Below are 27870 nucleotides of genomic sequence, written 5' to 3' on the forward strand. Positions count from 1 at the left end.
AAACGCATACATATTTTTGTGACGCTGTATTTCTTAATAACTACTGAACAAAAATTTTTATAAATCAAGCGTATGTACTGTAGCTTATAATAGGAGGCATTTGCGCTGATGGATATTAGTTTTATTTCAAACTGTGAGACTCACGAGCAATGCCTATAAATTCCGATAATCTTTCTTAAAAAGTCTAGTTTTTTGGTAACTACACGAATCCCTTACTTTGAATGTTTATACTTTCAGTGTCTCAAGATTCTACATAACTTCTAATCTGCGTTGGGCTTAATGGAGAATTCTGTGCCTTTGGTTATATGAATGTATTGAAAAACGTGTGCCGAATTCGTTAGCTATTTAAATTTCTCAAAATCCTAATTAGCCTAACTGTTATTGATGACGTTTAACGGAAATTTCTTTGTTTTTGACAAGACTAATATGTGACACATATATCCACTGGACTGGTTTGTCTTTTAATTGTGTCTACCGCTAGGCCTGACTGAGGTTTTTCGTGAATCCTTAGTGCCTTCAGGCAAATGCCGATATAGTATCTTAAATTAGGACACGACCGCTTAGTTCCACATCCTTCCCAAATCTCCTCTTTTTCCGGTTTAACAATGTTTGTACCTTTATGGGTCCCCAGCTTTTCAATTGGCTCGATCTATAGACATTCGGTAGGACTCCTTGGACGAGGGATCGGCCCGTCGCAAGGCCTCTACCTGTACACAGGACAACACAACACAGAAAAACATCCATGGCTTGAGTGGGATTCGAACCCACGGTCCCTGAGACCAAGCGGCACAAGACCCTTCTCAAATCATTATTTATAAATATTCGTATTATTCCATGCCATTTAGTCTGAGCTACTGACAGTGTCGTTAAAAACCACAAATAAAATAAAATGTGTACGTCTAATATTGATAATATTAAACGGGAAATCCTTTGCTTTGACAACAATGAAAAATTGACAGACCTGTGTACCGAAGTCAAAAGTTGATTGAACCTCGTCGAACTCGGACCAGACTACTATGACTGGCGGGGACGTCCTGACGTCCTTCATCTCAGCACCGACGTGACCCGTCGCTCGAACTGCACTAATCTCTCCCGCTCGCTTTCTGAACCAATTCCACCGCTCTATTTATTATTTGTCGATCTGTACCGCCTCTCTCAGATTTCCCAACATCTCATATAATAGCCTCCATTTCCGCTTCTATATCTCAGTAAGACTTAACTTGATAGACTCGCCCATCCCTCCCTTTCCTCAAACACATTTGTGTATTAAGTTTAATTAGTTATGATATTCAAGCATTTTATTACTGACTAGAGCAGGGCGCTCCTTTCGGAGCTCCTACGGGGGGGTTGGTCAAGTTTGTAAAACGCAACCAACCTTGTGTAAGAAACTAAACTAACCGCCCCGAATTGAGGGTTAAAACAATAGGGGGTTGGTTGCGTTTTAAAATCTTGAGTAAGACACTAAACTAACCCCCATTCGGGTGGGTTAGTTTAGTGTCCCATTCAAGTGTTTTAACCCTTGAGTAAGAAATTAAACTTGGTTGAATAAGACATAAAACTAACCCCCCCCCCTTCGGAGGGTTAGTTTAGTGTCTCATTCAAGTGTTTTAACCCTTGAGTAAGAAACAAAACAACCCCCCCCGAATGGGGGTTAAAACACTTGACTAATTCTCTAATTCTAAGTTGCGTTTTAAAATCTTGAGTAAGACACTAAACTAACCCCCATTCGGGTGGGTTAGTTTAGTGTCCCATTCAAGTGTTTTAACCCTTGAGTAAGAAATTAAACTCCCCCCCCCGAAGGGGGGCTTGGTTGAATAAGACATAAAACTAACCCCCCCCCTTCGGAGGGTTGGTTTAGTGTCTTATCCAAGTGTTTTGACCCTTGAATGCGCAGTATGACTTGAATGAGTGTTATTATCAGTATCAGATTACCTTGTTGGTGTTAGTACGTCTTATTTCACTTTTCATCATTTCTTAAATAGTTTTATGTCGCTGTTCGGAGACGATGTGCTGCTTGTAGAGCAGTGATAATGCGACTGGCTTGGTACTAAGCGTTATTTGTTTACTCGGCATTGTTGTGTACACGGCATTGTTGTTCCACAACAATTCCGTGTATAAACAAATATAAGGTGATTATGTTGATGACGTCATTTTTTGACGAAAACGACGACTAATCCTTTCGGAGCGCTTCTTGTAATCTGATATTTTACTTCTTTACGTCGCTGAACAGAGGCCAACAGTTCTTGGTTAGTCAACTATCTACGTCCAACCCCACCCTTGCAAGTAATTCCCCCTTCGCTTTTCTTTATTTGTTAAGTAGGTCTTATGTTTTAGTTCTTTACGCCGCTGTTCAGAGGCCAACTGTTCTTGGTTAGTCAACTATCTACGTCCAATTGTTGATTGTTGATGACGTCATTTTTTGACGACAACGAGGAATCACAAATTTGTATAGTAAGATATTCTTAAAAGACTATTGCTGAACTAATGGTAACATTATTCCCGTGATTAAGCATCTTGTCACAGAGATGTACAGATTAGTAGATGTAAAATAATGTAGATTTAACTCCGAAAGCGCCAGGACCTTCGTTAGAGAAACTGCTTCCTAGAACACTCGTTCACAGACAGTCATTTCACTAAGCTACTGCTGCTACCTTATTCAGTGTTGCTATTATCTAGAAATCAAAAGAGATGATGAGAAACTGGGCACGTAGCATGCATAGAATAAACCACAACATCGCTTTGTGTGCAAAGCATAAAATTGTTAACCCACTACGTCACAGTGTTTTCTGACAGTGAGTCCGATGTTCAATAAATGCCCTGCTCTTTTGGAACTAGAAGGTTAATTACCGTGATCAGAAAAGCCTGTTCTTAGACCCTGTGTGGTCCTGTTCATTAAAGTTTGCTGTAAATTGTAATGCATGTTGAAGACGCAGGTAATACGTTTCTACGGGATGCGTGAACAAATGAATGCATCATTCAGGGTAGAAGAATAGTTTTTGGGGTTTGAGGTTTTCACGTCAGTGAGTACGAAGATGGCTGTCTTCTGGGTTGAAGCGCCGTGTAGTCTGGTAGAAGTTTACCAAAGTTTCACTCATCGCCCTGATGATGGAGGCAGCAAGGAGCTCTAAAACGTCGGTAAACTTGTACGAGACTACACGGCGCTACAACCCAGAAGACAGCCATCTTCCTAGAATAGTTTTATTTCTCGTTTCCTCATCAAACTTAAAGATTAAACTATAAACATTTTAATTTAACCTTTAGAATTAGACTGTGCGTTTCAAACTAGGTCTGTCGCCTCTGGAAAACAGGTATTATCCGTATTTGAGAGCTTCTGAGTACTTGACCGAAATGTGTTAACTTACGTGGAACTGATAATGTTGGATTACGGAAGATTTTTTTTAGTCCTTGTTATTATTATGCTGATTAAATAACGAAGGATGAAATGATCGGGACATTTAGAGAGAAGTAGGAAACAACAAATGTATAAAAGTTATTACTGTAAAACAATATGAGCCGGGATAGCTCAGTCAGTATAGTGACTAGCTACGGGCTGGACGACCGGGGTTCGATCCCCGACGGGGGCAGAGGATTTTTCCTCTAGCCTCTGCGTCCAGACCGGCTCTGGGGCCCACCTAGCCTCCTGTACAATGGGTACCGGGGTCCTTTCCCGGGGGTAAAGCCGGCCGGGGCGTGATGCTGACCACTCACCCCCATCTAGTGCCGAGGTCAAGGAAGAGAGGAGCTATACCTCCACTCACCCCAAACGCCTACATGGCGTATAGTGGGACAAACTTTACTTTACTTTTACTGTAAAACAATGGAAACCACTCAGCGTACATGGAAGAATATATTAAAACGGATCTTAAATATATTTTGAACACGTAAACTGCATTGAACGAGTATAGAAAATGGCCGAAAGACGACTTCTGCGGACGGGATGATAAAACTTCGTGTGAGGAATCTGTTGACAAACTCAGAAAGTCACTCGGTACTAATAGAAGACTCTGGGCATGCAGTCAGTTTATGGGTTTGGTATTCAGACGGCCAGGAGAGAAAACGCGATATGACAGGTCCCTGCATGATCAAGAGATTGTATTACAAATTCGTGAGAGTCCGTACAATCTCACGCGTAACTGAGAGAATGCGAAACAGCCAAAATATACAACAAGATTTCATTATCGCCTTGCCAGGTGTTTACTCAAAGTCTGTAATGTACTATGCTAGCAGAAGTTAGAGCAGGTGGACAAGAACTTACTTCTCTTTGCCAGAAATAATTTTTGTGTTACATGAATGTCATAGTTCAAGTATTTGGCACGCGTAACAACTAAGTATTCCGTTAACTGTGAAATTAAAAACAGAATAAATTTAGAAAATGCTAGTTTCCGTGTAGCTAAGAGCGTTGTGTAGGTAAAGTGACACGCGTTCTGATACGCTGGCACTAGACCAAGGCGGTTAGCTTGAAGCTTTTGCTGTTCTGCACCCAGCTATGACTGAAGACCTTGGGTTCGTTGGCTGCATTTTTGTTATAGAGTAGGTGACATTTTAGGTTATCAGGCGACGAGTGTGATGTCTGTCATTTCGTATGTCGCGCCGTGTAGTCTGGTAGAAACTGTATGATGTTTCAGAGGTTCTTACTGCCGCCATTATCAGAGCAATCATGGAGGCAGTAAGGACCTCTGAAACGTCGGCCAGTTTTTATAAGACTACATGACGCGATATCCCAGAAGACAGTCGTCTTTGTGGGAAGTTCTAGTAGAAATGGTCTGTCTCGCGATTAATACCTAGTACCCGCTGACAAAGTAGCTGGAGTGAAATTAGCTTAGTTGAGGATGTTTTAACGAGGCGAGGTGAGATAAGAATTAGCAGATCAGTTCTAAATCGGTCACATCCTTTTTATATCCTTACAAAATTTATTGTCCTTAAACATAAAGTCTTCGACTTACTTATCATTGCAGTTCATTGTACGCACGTCAACTTAACCGTTTAACCTCAAGTATAAATATATTTTACTTTACGCGATGGGAGAAGTGTGCTGGGGCTCTGTCGTGCATAAACCACAGTTGTCTTCTTGTATTCAGTGGTACATCTTCAAGGAGACGTGGCAAGCGTCTTCTTAAGAATCACCGATATGAAGGTCCTCTTAGACGTGATGGAAGCATGTGTGGACCAATAAGTATGTCGCCAACAATTCCTGCGCAAACGTTAATTGAAAATCTTTGCTGGAAGCTATAGATTCACTTTGGTATGAAGTCAATTCATTGAAATTTATTTTTGGATATTATTTCGAAAATGAAACATTTGCGACCCCATGTTCACATGAACATTTTTTTCTTATTTTTGATACTGGAACACGCACACGAAGTTTGTAAACATACTTCTGACTCACTGTGTATATTGGAGAAAATAATTTATAGGAATATATATATATATATCATAGTGTTGATTAATTATTAATTTATAATCCTTGACGCATTTGATGAAAGTAACGATGAAAAGTTCTCCCAGAACGTTTTGCCACTCCTTGCTTTACATTTTCTGTTGCTTGAACGATGTAAATAAAGCAATACAGAGCATTGGTTAGTCTCCACGTATCAGAATATTAATAGTAAAAACAAATATACTACATCCAGGCTGTGTTGCCATATTTTTCAGTACCAAATAAGGATTTTGTGTTAATTTCGATACCCTAGTGGATTTCTAAAGGCGGACTCTAGGGATAAAGCCTTCACAAATGAAACGGGATATAACCTGAGCAGTAGATACATCGTTGTAAAATATCGAACCAATTTTTGAACAACTCTTTCATCCCGAGTTTTTCAGTTGTAAGCACATTAACTACCTTCTTTGACAGTTAGTAACTATCTATATTGCCTGCGTAACATAGACCTGTTTGTTAATTTAATTTTGTTCTCAGAAGAAGCATCAGTTTATTAAAGTTGAGGTTTTCACTGCGGTGAAATCTTGTTTGTAATTACCATCTTCAAAGACTTCATGGCGTCAAACCCTGAAGACAACAGTCCAAGTCAGATGTCTGTCTGAACACCATTAACCGTCTGGTCTTGTAAAGAAGATGTGTTATATTTTCTTGGAGATATAATAACTCTTTAAAATTTTATTAATTAGCTTTTAATTACTTTAGTCCTCTTCAAAATTGATGCGTTATATTGTCTTGAATCCCAGACGAAAGAGCTTGTCCCGATCGTGGAAAATCTCAGTTCTGAAGCAAACATCTCAAGTCTGAAAAAATACGATTAACCACCTCGTGATATCTCTCTCTGTACATTTTCTGGTCCTGGGTGCACGCGATGAGCCATCAAGTTGAGTGCAGCTTGACTAGAGCTGTCCCCGTGCCAAGTTTGACTGGGTAACGTTGTCTGGCCTTTTTGGCACGGGTCTGTATCGGCATCATATTCCCGTATTTGTAAACATAAGCGTGACATCACCACAGCTTTTAGTTAAATCATTAAGCGCCATTGAAAGTTAAAGATTCTGGACCACTCAGCTGTTTGATCCAGCAGGGTTTGCCACAAGCTGCTGTTGAATGTGTGCTAAGAACTTATTTTCGTCCATTTTATTTCACAAAATATACGTTTCATGTTACATTTGTTTATAACCGTAAGACGTGGTAACTCAGTCATTCAGTAAGATGACAGGCTTCTATTCCGAGAAGGGTAATTAGGATTTTCCTGTGCTCATAATAGCCCTGGTGCCCGCGGAACCTATCAGTTGAAGCCCGCTGTCATCACTAAGGATGTGTCTCAAGGATTCTCAAACAGTATATCTGATTTTGGAGCGATTTAACAACTCTTTCAATTTATGAGCTTTTAATGCGTCCTGTGTGTTTGTTGGGTTAAAGGCACTTCAGTATCTTTGGCGAAATTTGCCCGTAAACAATACAGATTGAGACTAGGATGATGTCTGTTTTCTGGGTTGTTGGGCCGTGTAGTCTGGTAGAAGTTCTTCGAAGTTTTAGAGGTTCTTGATGTCTCCGTCATCACTCATTACCCTGATTATGAAGGCAGCAATTTCCTTCTGAAACGTCGGTAAACTTTTATCAGACTAACGCCGTAATGACCCACAAGACAGTCATTGTCATACTTGTCACCGCGAGAACTTGAAATCTCACTTAGGTTAAGAATAAACTGTGCCTCAGCTCGGTGGCATTAACCCGTATGTTACCAGGATAGAGTATTGAAGTACGGGTGGGTTAGTTTAGTTTCTTACTCAAGGGCTAATACACTTATATTTGACACTAAACTACCCCCCCGAATGGGAGGTTAGTTTAGTGTCTTACTAAAGATTTTAAAACGCAACTAACCCCCCGAAGGGGGGTTGTCAAGTGTATTAACCCCCCATTCTGGTGGGTTAGTTTAGTTTCTTACTCAAGGGCTAAAACAATTGAATGAGACATTAAACTCCCCCCCGAAGGGGAGGGTAGTTTAGTGTCTTACTAAAGATTTTAAAACGCAACTAACCCCTCCGATGGGGGGTTGTCAAGTGTTTTAAACCCCCCATTCGGGTGGGTTAGTTTAGTTTCTTACTCAAGGGCTAAAACAATTGAATGAGACATTAAACTCCCCCCCGAAGGGGAGGGTAGTTTAGTGTCTTACTAAAGATTTTAAAACGCAACTAACCCCTCCGATGGGGGGTTGTCAAGTATTTTAACCACCATTCGGGGGGTTGTTTAGTTTCTTACTCAAGGGTTAAAACAATTGAATGACACACTGAACTAACCCTTCCGAAGGGGTTTATTTTAGTGTCTTACTCAAGATTTTAAAACGCAACGCAATGTTTAAACCCCCCCCATTCGGGGGTTTAGTTTAGTTTCTTACTCAGGAGTTAAAACATTTGAATGAGTCACTAAACTAACCTCCCGAAGGGAAGTTAGTTTAGCGTATTACCTAAGATTTCAAAACTCAACCAACCCCCCAGTAGGGGGGTTGGTAAATTGTTTTAACCCTCCATTCGGGGCGGTTAGTTTAGTTTCTTACACAAGGTTGATGGCGTTTTACAAACTTGACCAACCCTCCCTAGGAGCTCCGAAAGGAGCGCCCTGCTCTAGTTGAAGTATAATTTTGAGAATACAAAAGATACGGGTTGTATAAGCGACCTGTTTTTCTTAAAATATTTTAAGGATGCAAAGTCAGGTACATAGAATGCAGACCAACAGGATGGAATTGGTAAAATACAAAAAGATTCGCAATAATTTCAGTATAACAATAACAAAACTGGCAGATTATTAAAGAACCTGCAAGTGGAATTGTGATTAAAGAAAAATTATCAACTACACAGAGTATGTGTTTATCCCGCCAGAACCATAGATTGAAACGTAGTAACAAAATCAGGCTGTATGAGGACCTGACAATGAATTGAGGATAAAATGTCAAGGGATGACAGTATGGCCAGTGGGTTTATATAAAATTTTGAGTGGAGGCGATTTGCCTGGAGGAATTGAGGAAAATCACGAAAAACTAGAGGGATATTCGAGCCGGAAAAATTTCTAAAGCGTTGATCGCTACATAGGCGTAGGCCTGTTCGGTTTCAAGGTCATTCCGGGCTTGTGCGTTGAAATGCTGACTACTTTATATCCCGTCTTTTCTAGTTAACCGTACATAGTTATTCTCTCACCTTATCGAACTGTAAATCAAGTTTTCAGTTGATAGAACATTATTACACAGGATGCAGATGATGGTTGGCAAATCAAAATAAGCAGTACTGACAGCAGATAAATAATTCAGTTCAATTAAGGAGAATAATAATAATTGGATTACGACCTGAAATGTGGATATAAAATCGATAATTGATGGATAGAAACAAGCATACAAAAATATTTGCAGAACAGAAACATGGATGACTATATTAGTTACAAGAAACTAGTCAGGAAACTGTCACGATACATAAAAATAAAAGATCGGGATGAGTTTGTTAAATCATTCGAACGCGACATAACTGGAGCAAAAAATGGGATTTAAAATATCTTTAAGAACTGAAAATAGAGGAAAACGATAGACCAAAATTAAATTTGATAACTAAAGACGCCCGGAATAATGGAATACAGAAATAACCAATGAATGAAACAGGGGAAGGAGTAGTGGACGATGACACAGATGAGAACACAGAATAAATCAGAAAAATATATAAAGGCAGTAATAAAAACAAAGAAAAGGAATAATTCTGGATTGGATACTGTATCAATACAATTATTTAAATATGAATAAAATATACTAAAAGACAAACTACTGGCTCTACTCAAGGTATATGGAAATCCAAACAGATAGCAAAGGACCGGGAAGTAGGACTGATAATGAGTTTGTATAGAAAAGTAAATGTGAATAACAGTGGAAAGTGCAAATATTTTGAAGAATAAATTAAACGAATATACAGAAGAAATTGTTCGTGAAGAAAAGTGTTTATACCGAAGAGGAAGAGGGTATGTAGATGCAGTATTTACAATTAATAAAATATTATAAAATAGTAGAGAGCAAAATGTACCAACCTAACTACTGTTCATAGATTATCAGAAAGTTTACTATATTCAGGATCGTGATAAGATCTGGAAAATATTAACATAAAAAAGGTACACACATACGTAATCTGGGAAATAAAATGTTTGTATAAGAATACAATGATTTGTATAAAATACATGAATGAACAAATATCAGAAATAATTAGAACGAACCAGGCCCTAAGACTAATAATGGAAACAGGAAGTGAGTGTAATAAATGGAAATTAAACAATAAAGTACAATAGAAACATTTATTTATGCAGATGACCAAGTACTTGTAACGAAATCAGAAGATGAATTTCAGATTGCAGCGTATCGATTAAATAACATCGACAAGAAATGTTATTTGAGAATATCCGCCTCAAAAACAAAATCTATATAAATGTGTGGCAATTAAAATTCGAAGACTGAAAATAATAATAGAAGGAAAAATTATTGAACAAGTCACAGAATTTAACTATTTAGGAAATAAGATCAGAGATTATAAGAAAGACATGGAATAGAATTAAAAAACATATAACAGAATCAATGGATTATAAAAAGAAATTTTGTAAACAAATAGCAGCGAAAACATCTCTAAAATACGGAAGTGGGACATGGATGTTAAATAAAAGAGATAAACAACGTTTGGAAGCGGCGCAGAAGAGATTATTGAGGCCATTACTAGGATGTACGAATTAGACCGCCAAAGAGGTGTTGATATAAGGGAAAGATTGGAAGTAGAAAGCATAATAGAAGAAATTTAGATGTGCCAGAAGAATTGGAACGAACACGTCGAAAGGATGCAGGATGAGTGGCTACCAAAATTGGCACTTAATTAGCAACCAGTGGAAGAACGGAATTGAAGTCGTCCAATGAAAAGATGGAAAGACCATGAAGATTTGAAGAAAATGAAGTGAATGAAGATTACAGCAAAACAGTTGCTGTAGTTTCTAGTGGCAAATTTAATATGGAGGCACATTTATTAGCAATATTCCGTTAGACTGCAATAATTACGTAGTTTATGTTACATTGGATGCATGATTTTGTTAACATTTTAAGTTATATTCTCATTTTATTTTACATTTTAAAGTGGAAATTTTCTTAGATCTGTGGCTACTTATAATATGCCCACTACTTCATAGTTATCCAATTTCTTTCAAAATTTACTAAGTCGGTTGACTTAATGCAGTATGGAACAAACTGAAATATCTTATTATAAATATTGGGAAAAAGGATCAATGTTTCCTAAATCAAACAGATGCAGTGATATTACTCAGTTCTGTACAGTATTACAGTATAAACTTTTTCATACATGATATTTTCTGCAAATTGCTGTTTTTATTTTGTTCATTCTGAAAATCACTCTTCAATTCGGATCGAGAGTTTAAGCAAAATGTCTTGTGGTGTCGAATGCAGGACTTACTGATGCGAGGGTTGTTACCCTTGGCGGAGAAGATGCCAGAACTTGCTGCCAGCACAAAACAAGATGGTTGCCAAGAACGCCGCTAGGCCCATTAATTCCTGCTGATTGTCTCAAGCTAATGATAAAACAGCCAATTTAGTTCTCTGTACAGTTGAAGACTCGAATCAACACTGACATGTGTTCAACAGCCTTCATTTACGGGCCTCGCATACTAAAGTGTTGGGATTTCAACACTGCATTCACTTCGCTTAAACGAAAAATTCCTCCCACCACGGTGACCAAATATCAGGACTTCATACCCATAGGCCTGCCCTGCAATAAACCATCACGGCTTTCTAAGAAGAAAAGTAAAATGAAAATGTTTAATATTCCCGCGGGAAGAATACACGCATGCACGCTGACAAGTGTAAATTTAATGGTTAGCAAGTTTCTTTTCGAACAAAGTTGGGGTTGTCATTATTCGCAGACACGTAGGGCAAATACGAGTAGCGAGCGGGAACAACTTTATAGCAGGGTAGATGACCAGAGCGGGAGGATTCTGTCACCCCTCTTTGCAGAAAAATAAGTAAAGGAGAGGTTGTACTGTTTTTTCCAATTCCATTTAGTAAATCTTGTCTGTATTGTCTGCCGTTTCATAATAAAGACATTTAAAACTGAGACAGCAGAAAACAAGACAAACAATTATTTATCTTATTATGGTTATAATTACGATATGAGGTGAAAATTTCTTCCCACATATATATCTATGTCTGAAGAAGGAATTTGTTATCTTCAAATTGTTGAAGAGACAGAAGTCTATTAGTAATCTCCCATTGTTATTTATGGTTGGTTCTTCTTATGAGCCAGTGCATCCACAAACAGGTTGATTTCCAATTCTTTAATTAAAATCACCTGCAATCACTTCTTGAATTTCGTCGTAAAATTCTGCTCTTTCTAAATCTTTTCCTTCCAATGGTGCATAAATACCAATAACTGACTTAGTTTATGTCATAATTTTTATACTAAATTTTACAATTTCTGCGGATATCCTTTCGTAATTTAGCACTTAATTTTTAAGTTATTTCCCAACAAATATTGCAACGCTTGATGGTGCCCTGTTTTCTTCTGGTACCCTCGAGTAAAACTATATATTTTCTTAATTCCTTTGAGCTTTATTCTTTTCTTTCTTCCGTCATGATTGCGATATCTATTTTCCTATTTAACAATTCTAATTTTTCTTTTGTTAGTAATACCCCGAAAATTCCACGTTGCAACTTTTAAGAAGTTAATCGTAAGTAAAATCCGTCCGGCATTCTTTCTTGAGATTTCTTCGAGTAATTAATTAGTAGTCTTCTGGATTGGTTACCAGCCACTCACAGGATAAGTCCGGTATGTAGCAGGGTTACTACCTTACAGCCCCTAGATAGGCGTTATAAGGTGGTATTTCCCCACCCTCAATGGAATAGGTGTTTTCCTCCATGACTCGTTAGTAGGAACAGGTTGCACCACGTGATTGTCAGGATGGCAATTGGAAAGGAGACGCTATGAGTTGCATATCACCACCCCTTGCTACCCCTCGGCTGTTTGTTAAAGTTTGAAAATAAGGAGCGATTTAAGTCTCGATTGTGAGAGGAATTATAAACAAAATGAGATAATTAGGATTTCAGTCGCACATTCCTTCCTTAAAAAAAGAGATTGGAAAACACGGCAATACTTCCAGAAAGATGTAACTCCTCTACAACTTTCATTTCTGGCTGATACAAAAAACAACAAAACACGTTCACCCACACTAAAGTCATATTGAGCATAATGTACATATACAGAACAACATCGAGTATGTTATTAAAATGGAATCTGGAAAAGAACATCGTTTGATATCTGATAAAAATCTGATAAAAACGTACGCTAAAATAATATATAGAAATTGTATTTAAGTTATTATTGATTTGAATCTTTATATAATTATATACACCTGAAGATAGTTCTTTTACGAACTGAAACATGTCGTGAAAAATGATGGTCTAATGTAAATCGAATATTTCGATAAAGAACATCATTTGATATTTTAAATGTTAATTTATTGTGATTAGACGGACAAGATTTAATATAATATAATATTGTGACGTGTTGCGGTTGGCATTGTTGAACTGTTTAATGACATTGTTGTATTCATGCATTGTTGTATTATTATTGGTATTGTTGCGTTTAGCATTGTTGTATTTACATTGTTGTGTTTACATTGTTGCGTCTGTTTATTGGCATTGTTGCATAGACATTGTTGCATTACTGCGAAGAGAGCTGAAGTGTGAATCGCTTGTAGGAGAAGTGTGTTGTAGACGAGATTATTTTGTGCTGTAAAAGACGTTTTAGTTGATTAAATTCATTAGTGCTGGAAGACATTGTGGTCTCTTACAATCCAACCAAGATTACAATCGGATCGGATTCGAGGTAGCAGACCCCAGAAGAAATCAAGGGTTGACAATCAAGGTTGTATACCGACCCACGTTACAATATATATATATATATATATTATAATAATATATAATATATATTAATATAGATTTGAAAAGTTCAGAGGCAAATACACTACCATTGTCTACGCCAGGCCTGCACAACATTCGTCCCGCGGGTCGCATGCAGCCCCGTGAAACATTTTCCTTGGGGCAGGGGCGATGGGCTCATCAACGCTCGAGCCCCTCAAAAATCATCTTTAAAAGTAATCAAGTGTAAAATAACCTGGCGTTATTTTTAAATAAGGGCAAATGAAATTGCAACTCTTTCTTCATGCCTCTTCTCATCATTTTTAAATTTCCTTACAGAGAAAACATTTAATACTAAGATTTGACTTTTTACATTTAGGATGCAATGTAACCAAATTATAACAGAGTAATTCTTTTTTTATTTTTCAACTGCCAATAATGTGTAAATATGAAACAACAATGGTCAGCTTTTATATGAACACCTGCGTGTACAGCAATGTAAGAAAAGTATTGGAATTTCTATACCACACCTGCAACAATATTGGCTGAGCATGCCATAAGGTTCTTTATTCATTTCTTATACACACAGTATAATATCCTGAATAAACCTTAATGCACCCCATTCCTTTATTAATTGTTACGTCATAGTTTTCGTCGGCATTGTTGCATTAGTCAACAATCGACTTTCGTTAGTGTGGAAGGAACTGATCTGTGAATCGTTTGTAGAAGTGCGTCATAGACGAGATACACTTGTGCTGTTGAAAATCATTCGGAATAAATATAGGGTAAGATATGTGAATTATTAAGAAATTCGTGATACTGTCCTACACTCTCTCCATTTAACTTTTTATTCAATTGTTTATTGCGGGCGGACTTCGAGTTCTCTTCCCTTGAACTAAGAGTTAGGCTAAGGGTTGCAATATTTTATTTTTATTATCATTTTTCAACATATTTACATGTTTTCGTTGATACTTATGAACACTTGTAAGAAAATTAACCTCGTATTTCTTCTTACACAATTTCAAATAATACGAGACTGACTTCTGTTAGTTTATGGCATTATTTATGGTAAAATAATGTTCTAGTAAACAATTAACAATTTAAAATTTTAAATAGTAAGGCGTGTTTAGTACCCTAGAATCTTAATAAAAATGTATTGCACTGTATCGCATTGATACTGAACACTCTACAACATTTTCACATGGAGTGAACAATGAAAAACGTGGGATATGACATAACATTTCTTATATTTTTCACATGTAGAGCTTCGCGGTTCTCCTTAGCTATTGCTATAATCGTATTAAGTCTCGATATGCATTTCTACAACCAAGAAAGAAACTGTCGCCACGGAGCCAAGCCCTGCTTCGGAATCTATTAACTGCTCGTTTAATCAAATATATTGCTTTTTATGGAAGCCTAAATTCGAATACCAAGATTACTACACGCCCCGCATTCCGACCATATCCTGAGGCATATGAAGTCAGTCCATAACCTCAGTCTCCATTTAATTAGTGTAAATTTTAATATTATTATTCCACTAAAATTTAGGTCTCCAAAATGGTCTCTACCTTTCGGGTTTTTCGACAGAAATGTCGCATTCCTTGCCTCTGCTATGTGTACTACACGCCCCACCCATCTCATCCTCCTTAATTTTATCACCTGAGAAAAAATTACGATTATAAAGCTGCGATTTGTGTACTTTTACACATTCTTCGGCAGGACCAAATATTTTTCTTAGTGCCGTGTTGTCAGACACTCTCAGTTGATAAGCAAGCATGTCAATAAGAAGAAAACCCTGTTATAACAATGTACTGTTTTTCAGGAAATGGAAGTAAAGCAAGGAAGCTGCTGTTCTATGCGAGATAGCAAGTGCATGTGCACCGAAGCGTTGTCTTATCTGAGTGGCTTGAGAGAAAAGAAAACTCTGTGTGACGCGGTGTTGAAGTTGGAAGATGGTAGAGATTTTCCTGTCCACAGAGTGATTCTCTCGATGTGTAGCGAATATTTCAGGTTTGTTTGGTTACTGATGTAGTTGTTAACGCGTGAAATTAGGGCTTAATAGGACTTCAGGACGTAGCAGACGTCAATTAGAATGTGAAATATGACATCATTTTTTGTTGCAGAAACCTGAATTTTTTACACGGCTATCTATATGTTGTAATTTGTTTATTGTGGTGGGATGTCAGGTTCTCACGGCGGTGAGAATGCAGATGGCTTTTTTCTGGATTGTTGCGCCATTACTCCCTGGTTATGGGGCAGTTGCCACAATGTACAAACACTAACGTATACGTTCCATTGTATATCGGGAAGTGATTTGTGACAGAACACTCTGATTCAGGGGGCCTTCGCTTTGTACAATAATGATCTATCAGTGTAATGCAAGCCTGAGGTATATGCTGATATATATGCGATGTCCCTAAATCATCAGTTACTAAGATGGCTGTCTTCTCGTTTGTAGCGCCGTGAAGTCTGACAGCCATCTTCTTACTCACCGCTGTGGGAACCTAAAATCCTTCGATATTTCAATCTATGTGTGCGCGCGTGCATACATAACATATGAAAAGTATTCATATAAAGCAAAGGTACATTCATTACACAACAGACGTTAACAAAATTAACATTACTTTTGACTACGTAAATTTTACAGAGAAATTAAACTTCATGCAAATTTACTATTATGAATTTCTGTTCGTATTCCTCAACATCAGACCGCTTCAGGCGAGCAGAAGCCCTGGGTATATGTACATTATTAACGGCAGGTTCGTGACGTTCCAGGAACCTCTTCGGTACGACACTGCACGCCGACGAGCAGACTGACGTTCTCCTGCACGGAGTCAGCTCGGATATCATGGATCAGATACTGGGTTACATTTATACAAAGAATGTGGACATTAATCATGAAAACGTGTGTCAGCTGCTCGTAACGTCCGACTACCTGCGTGTGCTAGGCGTTATTGAACTCTGCTGTCAGTTTCTGCAGAACACGTTGGACCTTGATAATTGCATCGGGATCATGCGTCTCGCAAGGTAATTGATGTTCATTGGTCATTTTCTGGGACGCTAACCTTCGTTAAAGAAGCAACTTTAATATTCCGAGACCAGCCACGTGCCGCGTCAGAGATGGCACTTTGAACTTAGGGCCGAGCTCTTGGTCAGCTCTATTGGTAGAGCTATTCACAGTTTTACAGGTGTTTACTTCTATGTACCTGGGACAAACCTTGCCCCTGAGGTACATAGTGCAGAAGCCTTTTCTGAAATTCATTTTGTTTTTAATACGTGTTGTATGCATTATGTATATTTATTGTGAGGGATGACTATATATTTTGTTGTGGCTGACTCTGCACGACTCTCATACAGACTTGCCATTATCAATATCAAAATACCGCCATAAATCCCCTCTTCCACCATACGAACCAAAAATGTTTACCAAATGGCGACCTCGTAAGGTTAATGCCGGAATAAAAATTCATATCGAACGCAGTAAGATCCTCTGCTCAAATTTTCACCTTGCCCTATTTTTCATCTCTCTACCTCTTTCAGTTTCGAACGTCTTGCATTCTCTTCAACCTGTCTTTACCGGAAGGACGAGCGGGCTCTGCCTAGGGACCTTCACAGGTGTAAACTTTCCCCTTTCCCCCAGTTAAATGCTTCGTCTCCACGTTCTATCCTCCTCATTCATTCATTCATCCGGGTTTCAAAGGGTTTTTGGTAAAAGATGGCGGTAAAGTTCTGTGGTGTGCGGACACTTCGGAATCCAGTTCTAGTTGCAGTGTTTCACTTCGTCGTGATTGCGAAGGAGCTCATGAGCCGATCTCATTCTCGCTGCAAACAGGTGTCACTTTTGCGCCGACCTTGAATATCACGCTCGTCGTTACGTTTTGCGCCACTTCGCTCAGTTGTATCAGCAGAGCGAAGAAGTGCCGGAACTACCAGTAGAGGAGCTGCAGACGATTATTGGGGCGGAAGAACTGAACGTGAATGACGAGAAAGACGCGTGGGACTGCATGATCCGGTGGATCGACCACGACGCAGAAAACAGAAAAGAACACACAGCAGAGCTCATGAAGAACGTTAGGTTGGGACTGCTTGACGAAAATTTCTTCCTCGAAGAGGTCAGTACGGCTCAGTAAGCGTAAATGTTTACATGCAGGGAAAGCACGCAAATCCAAACCCACTTTCAAACGCGTTCGTAATTAATAATTACAAAAATTGCGCCAGTCCTTCTGCAAGTAACAATCCGAGAATGTCTGAACAGAATGTCATTATTCTTTATTTCCTATGGATTGTAATAGAATGTGTTGACATTTGAATTTTTGTTAAAATCTTACAACGGTAACTGGAACTTTTCATAAGGACCTAAATGTTTTCATGCTCGCAAAGGTTGCTGGGTCACAAATGCCCAGGTGACTTTGGTTTCTTAGTTATTGGTTAAATACAGCCGCTTCGCCGTTTTTCTTTACGTTCTCAAACATTAGGTACATATAATCCCTTGGCTTCTCATTCATGCATGTATTATTCAAAACAACTAATTATTCATCCTTTTACCTTTTATTCACCATAGAATTAATTGTTCATAACTTTCTTTCCACGCTACATCATTTTGACGATGAATTAGAGTTATCAACACAAGACGGTCGAAACAAGCAGTTCGCATGGGAGAGATAGTAAATACATATACATTTTTTGAATGCAACTCAAAATATAGATGTTACTGACGTCTGTATTTTGCAATTGAAATATTTTTCAATAGAATTCCTTAAGGTCGATTTTAACATTGTTCTCCCTACTCTCTGGAACTTGTACACTTGTTAGCGGGACATTACGTAAAGCAGAAAATTTCTTCTCCTGTGTATCCCATAACCTCTTTCAGTGAGTTTTCCCAACCAAAATTTTGTGTTCGTCTGTAATGAAACATCCAAAAATTCATACTGTCTCTTCTTAAATGTTCATAAGGTTTACATTGCACTGTTAAACAGGTAAGACATCACCCATATGTTAGAGAAAATGATGCATGCAAACCCGTTATCATCGAGACGCTGAAGTTTCTGGAGGAGTCAGAAACAATCTTGGCGTACGACGGGGAATATCGGACTCCGAAGTTTGCCATCCCGCGAATCCCTCATGACATTATCTTTGTTATTGGAGGATGGACCACGGAAATTGTCACTGATTCGATCGAAACATACGACACGCAGGCAGACCGATGGATTAAGGTGAGTGCCACACAACTGCTCCTTTTTGAATAATATCTGCACAAAAAACCTTTTTCTCTTTGCTTATTTCTGCCACATAATTGTTGTTCTTATTTCATTACAAGTATTTGAACCCTCTTTGCCTATTTTTTCGCCTCAATTTATTTGCATTGGATCGGAACGTTCTTTAAAAATAAGTTGCAGACACGAGAATTAAACCGAATAAATAAATTAAATAAACGTTTCTCGTATGTGAAATATGTGTTCAAATTGGAGTCCACAAAATAAATTTTGTTCGCCACATACAACATTTATTACAAACGTCCTACATGAAATGTAATAACAACTTGTCTGGTGAGTTTGGACCTCAAACGAAATTATTGTTGTCCATCATTGTTATTTTGAACATTATAAATTACGTTGCGAGAATGTTCGTTATTCGGGTGGTAACGTCGTTTGAAATGATAAGTAATTTCATTTTTTCGGTGGAACGTACTGCCTTCAGCTTCGCGTCGTTAAAACCCCTATCGACAACAGCTGTCTTCACCGCCGTGATAGCCTCATATGTCAGAAATGTATAACATAGTCCACATTCGTCTGAGAGTAGAGACAACACTGGAGTAGAATAGCAGTATATCAGTTACCTACAGACTTCAAGAAAACATTAGTCAATTCCACCATTGCTTCTCACGACATTTCTCGCGTGCGGTAGGCCGGGCCAGCCAGCACGGTGTAGCATATTCGACCTCTGCTCCCTCAGTTCTCCAGAATCTTAGGTAAATAGTTAAACTTTGGTGGACCTCACGAACAAAATAATTATACGTGTGCCCGTATTATGTCGTTGTTGTAGATGGAAGAGGGAGACCCGATGGGACCGCGAGTCCACCATGGCAGCGCAGTAGTCGGTTATAACATTTACGTCATCGGTGGTTTTGACCGCTTTAAATCCTTGAACTCAGTCAGCTGCTTCAACGCAGTTACAAAGAAATGGCGCGAGGTGGGGCCCATGAATGACCGCAGGTAAGACACAACTCACAGACTAACGTACTCCGTCCTTCTTGAAAAGCTGATAGTTGTTCTGCTCGTCAAGAAATATATGTGTACAATGGCTACAACCTGTACCGCTCACATACAGAAACATTCAGTACAGTGTAAATAAATGCACTTGCCTTGGTCTTCGTTAAAACCCGAATAGAAAACAGTTACTATTTCGTTCTTAGTTTCTCCAGGTTTTAAGTATATGATTTTCTTGCTAACTCATTTGAGTTACGATTCAACAGTAGATAATGCAGAGTGAGGTTCTGCGAAAGCGAATCTGTTTGTGTGAGCAACAAATGAGCGTCAAAGCCTGAGGAGCGTGAAGCATATCAACGTCTGTACTCTTTTGTTTCAGAGCGTACGTCAGTGTGGCAGTGCTCGGGGGTCTGGTGTACGCTGTTGGTGGCTACACTGACAAGCGTCGACATAGAACGGCCGAGCGATACGACTACAGGAGGAACCAATGGTCGATGATCGCTTCTATGAACACGCGGCGATCTGACGCAAGTGCGACTGCACTCAATGGTAAAGAGAATCTTGTGAAACAGAACCGATTAAATTAATGAATAATGGCGACGCTATCAGAACTACGAGATAGAATCCAGTTACACCTGCAGGTGATAGAGCGCAGTAAGATCCAGTAACAGACCAAGAGGAATTATTTTATAGAAATTCGTCTGCTTACAGTTGCTAGGACATTAAATGCATTCACAACTACAAATTGTCCCACATCTGTACTATGTACGGATCGGTACAATTATTATACTTAGTACATATGAAACATGTTATAACATTTGTGTCATAGAGCTGGTCTCTCTTTACAGATAAAATCTACGTCGTTGGTGGAATGAATGGCCAAGAATATTTGGCCTCAGCAGAGGTGTATGACCCACAGACGAACGAATGGACAAACATTTCACCGATGTCTTCCCCACGGAGCGGCCTGTCTTGCGTCGCTTTCCAGGGCAGTGTGTACGCCGTAGGTAAGAACTTGCGATTTTGTGATCAGTATTTTTCTCCTGCTTTTACCTCTTATTATGTGATTTGTGTATCGAGGTTTCGATTACTTTCTCCACAATTCTCACTAACAAAAACAACGCGTAATCTTTTCTTGTATTCCTATTATAATATGCCTCAATAGTCACGGGAGTCACTCGTCACTCGTCAGTTGGTCTAGGAATGTGATGAAAGGGAGTACGTTGTTGATAAGTGGGTTCGGAATGCTTTCAACACATGTTTCAATTTTGTAATTATAATCTTCATATGTAACTGTAATCTAATATGCAAATTGAACGTGGTATTAAACTTGGGTTGGGTGACAGCGTAGTTCAGGACAATCTTCTTGTAGTGGCGTACTGTATAAAAGAACTACTGAGCTGTGAGGTTCGTGTTTCATAAATTCCATTGTTCACTAATCGAGCTATAAGGACGAGAAAATGTGCTTCATCATAGCCATTTTATTCTTGATTTTGTACCTGTTGCAAATACGAACATTGCAAAAAGGAGTGAATTGGTTTCTTCTCATTAATGTGGTTTTAGACATTTTTTGTTTCATTCATTGGTTTGTTCATTACGTGGACCGAATTTAATATGTCAGAAGCATAAAACCATACGATGGGGTGGGCGGAGTATGTAGTACGCAAGGAATATAAGAGAAATGCGAAGTATTAATCTGAAAACCGAAGGGAAGAGACCAAGTAAATAGGAGGATAATATTAAAAGTGAATTTAGAAAAAAATAAGTTACGTGAGAACGGTCGAATGATGGGATCTTGAGAACGTGGTAATGAACATTCTGGTCCCACTGAAGGGCAGAAATTCCTTGACAAGTTCAAGGAGTGATAATTATCGGCAAGGACCCTGCTGAATGGACTTGGAACGCGTTTTGTTCGCCAGCCCACTTTTGTATTCTGTGACCTAACACAGAGCATTTCTACCTGCAGGAGGATTTGTTGAATCCTTTGTCACTTTGAGCAGTTGTGAGAAATACAACCCAGAAACAGACACGTGGACCGAGATCTCCCACCTGCTTCATCCACGTGGCTTCTTGGCCCTTCAAGTGATTGACGACGCCATTTTCGCCATCGGTGGTTTCAGAAAGGACGAGAGCTATTGCCGAGTGGAGTGTTTTGACTGCAGCAAAAATGAATGGTTTGTTTGTTTGTTAGTTCAGAATCTTTTCAAAAACTATAACGTATGAAGCATGAACAAGTTATTTTCGATCAATGTGACCAGTCCTACGGAGTCTTTTGGACTTGTGGGCTCTTAGAAACTTTTCGACGTTTCAGAGGCGTTTGCTGCATCCATCACCTCGGCTGTAAGTAAGCCGCAAGGTAAAGGTGGTTTGGGGTTGACTGTTGCCACGAGAGGGGGCGAGACAATGTTTCTATCAAGTTCGGTCATTAAATCCAAGGTATAAGGTTTAAGTATCAGGCTTCGACGTCCCTTCTGCCGGAATACAGAGCAACCCGGTCAAACGTCGAAGACGTTTTGTGTCAACACAGATGACAAGTCACAAAGATAATACCTACGGAATTATTCGACACAGCAGACATCTTAGAACCACAAAAAACGCATTTTTGAAGAAAATTGTTAAGTTTTTGTACATAATAGTACTGGCATTCTTTCGTTAAACTTAGGTAATGTAAATTTAAAAGAAAAATATTTAAGGGTGAATATAAAGGTCTTGATAAGTTTCTTTTCTTTATTTATTTTGTCATGAAGGGCTTACGTATTTTCCGTGGTTCTGTCTTTATGTGAGACGAAATTGGTTTTGAGCTTTTGATGATGTGTAACTTTCCTTATTTTCACTTGCAATTTTTCTCAAACTGCAGGTACGAGGTTGAGGGCATGAATACATGTAGAACTGGGTTGTCGGCCTGTGTAGTCAAGGGACTTCCCAATGTAGGCGACTACATCTACAAACACAGGGATCTGTTAATGGAGGAGGATCGGCAGAGACTGCTGAAGGAGTTGGAAAAAAAATGGGAAGAAAGGAAACAGCAAAACCAAGATCTCGACGACGTTTACCCCGAATAAGACATAAATAACCTTTATCAAGATGTCAGTTTTGAAGACGACATCTAGGTTCACCACGATAATGATGATAATAGTATATAGTGGGCGTGGTAGGACATCAGCAGAGTGATAAGAAAGACGGCAAACGATAAATAAAATATTGTATTAATCTAAGAAGTGTTTTATGTTGAATACGTATTATTGAACTGTGTTATTTTGAAAAGGTTTAATTCTGTTACAGAAACGAAAATAAAACTGTAGATAAGGCATAAGGCGAAGCACTTTATTGTTAACATTAAACTGTATTGACTATTTTTTTGCACGGTTGCCTGTAGAGTAAGGAATTATGCAGAATAAAACAGTGAACTTTATTTGTCTGTCCTAACTGTGTGTAAAATCCTTTCAAGCTGACGCTCGCGTACCCCAACCTCAAAGAAAACACAAAGCGTTTCCATAACAACGATCAGTTGGTTAATGCTGTTCACGGAGGTAATCCCTGTTTATTCTGAAAATCGTATAAAACCCATAAATACACCTTAAGGACAAAATGCAGAGATGCTGATTTTTAAAGCGGGTAGTACGTGCAATTGCTACTGGGCTTTCAGGAATCAAAGTTCTTTAAAGTAACCAGAGTGACCTTGACTCGTGTAACACATTGACCTTCACTGAACTTCCGAAGGAACAACAGTGTTGCTACTTCACATCGAGATATCGAGGGACGTATGAATTAATTGGCCAGTCAGGATGGAAATAGCAAAGATTGAATCGGCCCTCCCTTCCTAACACTGTATATCCCGTCTGATTTCCACCGTTATTTCAGCCCTGAAGATGGAGACAGTACTCTTCTCCGAAACGTTGACACCCACCGGCCAGTCCACACGGCGCCAGAACCCAAAAGAACATCAATATTGTCAAAGCCATCAGAAACTGTAAAAAATGCAAACACCCACACCATTTCCTTTTTGCGACCAGCGCGCATTCTGGTGTCGAAAAGTGACCTCAGTTTTTCTCGTTCGTACGTGTTTTACAGTGTGTTAAGACCAAGGGCGTGGCGTCTCAGGTAGGGCAGTCGCAATGACAATGACCAGCGTTTCGGAGAAACATGCTGTGTCCATCTTCAGGACCGAGTCATCTACCCACAAGTCGACACTATGATACTTCTGAGAAGACCAACATCGACAATTCACCCAATTGTTGATCATTTCCTTTTCAGAAAATATACGTAGTTCATGTCACACAACGTTACCTCAGCTATGCTAGAATATTTGGAGTGCAGGGGGGCACGTATAAGAAATAGACGGCACAGAAAGCGACCCTTATAAGGGCCCCTTTCTCTTATCATCTCCATTTCCGACAAATCTGGCGAGGATGTGGATCTTCCCCTCTCTCCTAATGGCTGCTTTGCTGTTATCCGTTCCTTGTTTAATTCCCCGTTGGTCCACTGACGCTTCTGCCTTGATTTCAACACGATTGATTCTTCGGGCCCAGGACTCCGCCCACAGCTTTTGTTTTCTGTTGTCGTAATTGTCTTCAGTCTCTTCACTTAGTCCTGATAATGCAGGCAGCGAGGACCTCTGCAGTATAATCCGGACGTCAGCGATTCCCTGGGGAACGGAATTTTAGGCTGCCGAGGTACTTAACATCGAATCCATGATAACAATATCACGTGTTATTTAGCAACTGAAACCAGCCAATTCCTGATAGGGTGGACATTCTGAAGTTCAGAGCCTTCGAAATCAAATGCGGTCTATTACCCTGTAAGACGTTGGTTAATCTCGCACGTATCTCGTTTGTGCTTCCAGAAGCTGAGAAGTTGGAGGTCGTGTCCGATCACTGTGCAAATTGCACCTTCTATCACGTGGCAGCCCACAATTCTCTCGCACATCAAACGATTCGGAATCTGAAGTTCAATATTTCATCGCCATCTTACCGACACTTGGATCTTCCATTGACACACTGCCTAAGGCACAGAAGCAGTCATTCAGAATTATAGGAACTAACAAGGAGTCACGCGAAAACAAAAACAATGCACACATTGTTCAAACAGCGGGGGCTATGTCGATTATACACATCATTTTTCTGTATCAACTAAATTGCTACGTTCTGGGACATGCTTGGCGTCTCGCCTCGCTGCTTCGTCTGAGCTTAAATTAAATTAAATCCGTGGCGTAACAGCCCCAGAGAGCCAAAGCCGACTAGCTTGACTGCTGGCCTCACGTTCACGATCATCCAACCAGATATAGGATGACGTGTGGTCAGCACTTACGAACCCCCAGCCATTGCTAGCTTTCCTGACCGGATTACGCTACTCATTGTAGCTCCCCAATTTCCTCACGATGCTGGGTTGGCACCGGTCCCATACACTGGTCGAAAGCTCATGAGAAAATTTCTTCTCCCCCGAGACTCGAACCAGCGAGCATTCCGTATCGTTGGTCCGAAGCATGATGCCTCAGACCGCGCGGCTACGGCGCGGGACTCTTCGTCTGAGCTTAGTGCGGAAATTCCCTCTTCTGGATCACTAAGAGCCGCATCATCTCTTTGCTTGTGTGTAGTAAGACTTTCTTTACTTGCAGACTTTCGTTATTTACACTACTGAACTTGCGCAAAACGTTCATCATTTCACCCAGGATCAGATTTTCAAAACAAACCACGTCCTCTGTTTTCCGTCCTGAGGACACACATGATTTGAGTCATCCATATCATTCGCGTCGGAAATTAGTCCCTGGCTTTGAACGGAGACTTCTTAGATCTGGTCATCCGTTGTAATGTTTTGAATTGCTTTTTGGTTTTTTCATGAACAGTTATTTCGTATTATATTTGCGGAAGTTCGTTATTGGCTCGTTGTTGCGTGCACCCTCAAGATCCTGAACTTCGCCCCTTAACGAACCTGCTCTTCTAGACATGATCGCACCTCGACATTGGAGTGATCTGGAAAAATTGGTTCCCGACAGCTTACAACTCTGACCTATGCCTCCTAGTGGCATGCCCCGAAAATGTGTCGACCCATAGGCTAAACTAGGTGCCTTGCTAGGTGCAATGAGTGTGGGAACACTAAAGGCTTCGGGAGAAAAGGCTGAAAGAAAACTGTAGCCTGTCCTATGGGCTGTGAGGTGGCAGCCCCACCATAGGACTACGCCTCGAATGATTGGTTATCATTCAGCCGGGAAAAATTAAGAACTCGGATACTCTAAGTGACCTGGCGGATCCCAATGGTTACACAACAAGAAGGAAAAAGAATAATTCTTTGGCTCCTGATGGTAAACTAAGCATAGGGACCGGGAATGTATGTGTTGTTTGTAATAGAACGATCAAAAGAAAGAGAAGAACGTAAAGTAGATATAATAATTCTCACTGAAACAGAGAAAAATCCTCAAATGAACACAAGAATTTTATCATTTTACGCTCGTGTATAGTGAATGGTGTTACACAAAGGGTTAGAGCTCAATCTGGAGAAGCGATATTAATAAGCCATAAGTGGAAAAATAAAATGCACAGTTAACCAATTCATTAATAGCAGAGTTATGACAGTCGGACCTAAAGTGCCTATAGGCTATATAGGATTTGTGGTTTCCACGGCGGTGTGTTTGAAGAGTGCCGTCTTCTGGGTTGTTGCGCTGCGGTGGACATCTACCAGACTACGCGGCGCAACAACCCAGAGGACGGCAATCTTTTGCCTAGGGGCTGTTTAACTGTCATTGGTACTTACGCTACCGAAGAGCGTAGGGATGAAGATTTTGATTAATTTTATGAAACCTTACGAAAGGAAATGAACAGCACAAATAAAAACGATTATCTATTATTGTGAGGAGATCTCAATGCCAGAACCTGCAACAACGCAATATCAGACTTATTAGAAACCAATGGTGAATATATCCTAAACTGAAACGGCGAAGCATAAAGGGATTTTGTGGCATTGATTGAATTAAAAATTACTAACATATTTTTCAGGCATAAAGACATTCATAAACAAACTTGGCATGGAGGAAACTCAAAAATACTAATTGAATTCATTATTATCAACAAGAAATTAAACGATGCTGTTACAGACAGAAGAGATTATAGAGGAAAAGATATTAATTCAGATCACTACCTGTTAATAAAAAAAATTACATAATCAAAAGATGGAAGCACTGTCTTAAGAAACACAAACCAACCGAAGAATCTTACAATGTTCACTTGCTTCAAAAAGAAAGCACAAGAAATTTGTATCAGAGGAGATGAAATGAATATGAATATATACACCAAACTGCAGAAACATTGAACATTGAAGAGAAATGGGAGGATTTTCAGAATTTAATTTTCAGGGTCGCAGGGGAAGTGCGCAGTACAAGGGAAAAACTAAACGATTAAAGTTTGGAATGATGAGTTACACACTGCTATTAAGGAAAGAAAAGGAACACTACTTCAAATACCTACAGATCCAAGACAAAACGGCGGATTACAAAAAGGCGCGTGCAGCAGTGAAAAGATTAGTACGAAAAGCAACAGAGAAGCATCGGATCGATAAGTAGGTACGTTATATCATGATATTATTCATGGTCGACAAGATTTTGCGTACAAAGTCATAAAACATTTAAATAAAGAGGAAAAATGACATAGCAAACATAGAGGCAATAAAAGAATAATAATATTGACATCCCCCTCTCAGAAACTTGTATACAAATAACAAACACTTACTCGGAGAAATTAACTCAACATTAATAGAACTTGATAATACAGGATTTAATGAGCTGGACGAAATAATGACAATATTAAAAATTAAAAAAAAAGCAACAGGTATTGACATCATGAACATCGAACTTTCAAAATATGACCCCATAAGTGTTAAACACAGATTTTTAGACATAATAAATATTTTCTGCAGAACATACTATATCCCAAAATCATGGCTAACAGCACTAATTACAACTATTTTCAAGAGAAGAGAACGAAAACGATGCCAAAATTAGGGGATCCCAGAGCAGAACAGGGCCACGGGGCAAAACAAAGTATCGGCTTTATTTCGTCTGCAATGCGTTGCGATCTATCGGGACTGGGTGAAATACCATTACCATACAGCACAGGGTCATGTCATGTCAGTCGGCGCCATTTTGTAGTTCAAGTTTCTGAAATAATCACCCACACTGGATTTTGCTCCTATATTTTAAATTTTTTTGTCAACTTCCAGTGGATATAAGGCCTATTCATTATTTATATTCACTTTGTTGAATGACGCATGTCACAAGGTGTTTTCTTGAAAGTCTTAAAGATATA

General features: G+C 39.2%; 2 protein-coding genes across 9 annotated transcripts in view; one reads left to right on the forward strand and one right to left on the reverse strand.

Moving 5' to 3' along the window:
* Positions 1–22988, forward strand: part of LOC110838896 (kelch-like protein 10) — a 58441-nt gene extending 35453 nt beyond the window's left edge. Inside the window, exons 1-10 of one of the 3 annotated variants that reach the window (XM_087358767.1) lie at positions 13105–13377; positions 15193–15380; positions 16146–16397; positions 17203–17482; positions 18347–18583; positions 19413–19582; positions 19956–20125; positions 20425–20583; positions 21543–21750; positions 22434–22988. In XM_087358767.1, the coding sequence (XP_087214893.1) occupies positions 15196–15380; positions 16146–16397; positions 17203–17482; positions 18347–18583; positions 19413–19582; positions 19956–20125; positions 20425–20583; positions 21543–21750; positions 22434–22638 (1866 nt within the window). In that variant the 5' untranslated portion in view covers positions 13105–13377; positions 15193–15195 and the 3' untranslated portion in view covers positions 22639–22988. Of the gene's footprint in view, positions 1–13104; positions 13378–13574; positions 14156–15192; positions 15381–16145; positions 16398–17202; positions 17483–18346; positions 18584–19412; positions 19583–19955; positions 20126–20424; positions 20584–21542; positions 21751–22433 lie in introns of those variants that run through there. The other 2 variants (XM_087358768.1, XM_087358766.1) reach the window with 2 other exon arrangements.
* The window catches only part of LOC110831736 (uncharacterized), a 125392-nt gene that overhangs the window by 32498 nt on the left and 65024 nt on the right, over positions 1–27870 (reverse strand). The window lies entirely within an intron of this gene.

Source organism: Zootermopsis nevadensis, unplaced genomic scaffold (assembly GCF_977971745.1).
Source record: "Zootermopsis nevadensis isolate Lab colony 2312 unplaced genomic scaffold, Znev_1.0 Znev_ptg000030l, whole genome shotgun sequence".
NCBI lineage: Eukaryota > Metazoa > Arthropoda > Insecta > Blattodea > Termopsidae > Zootermopsis > Zootermopsis nevadensis.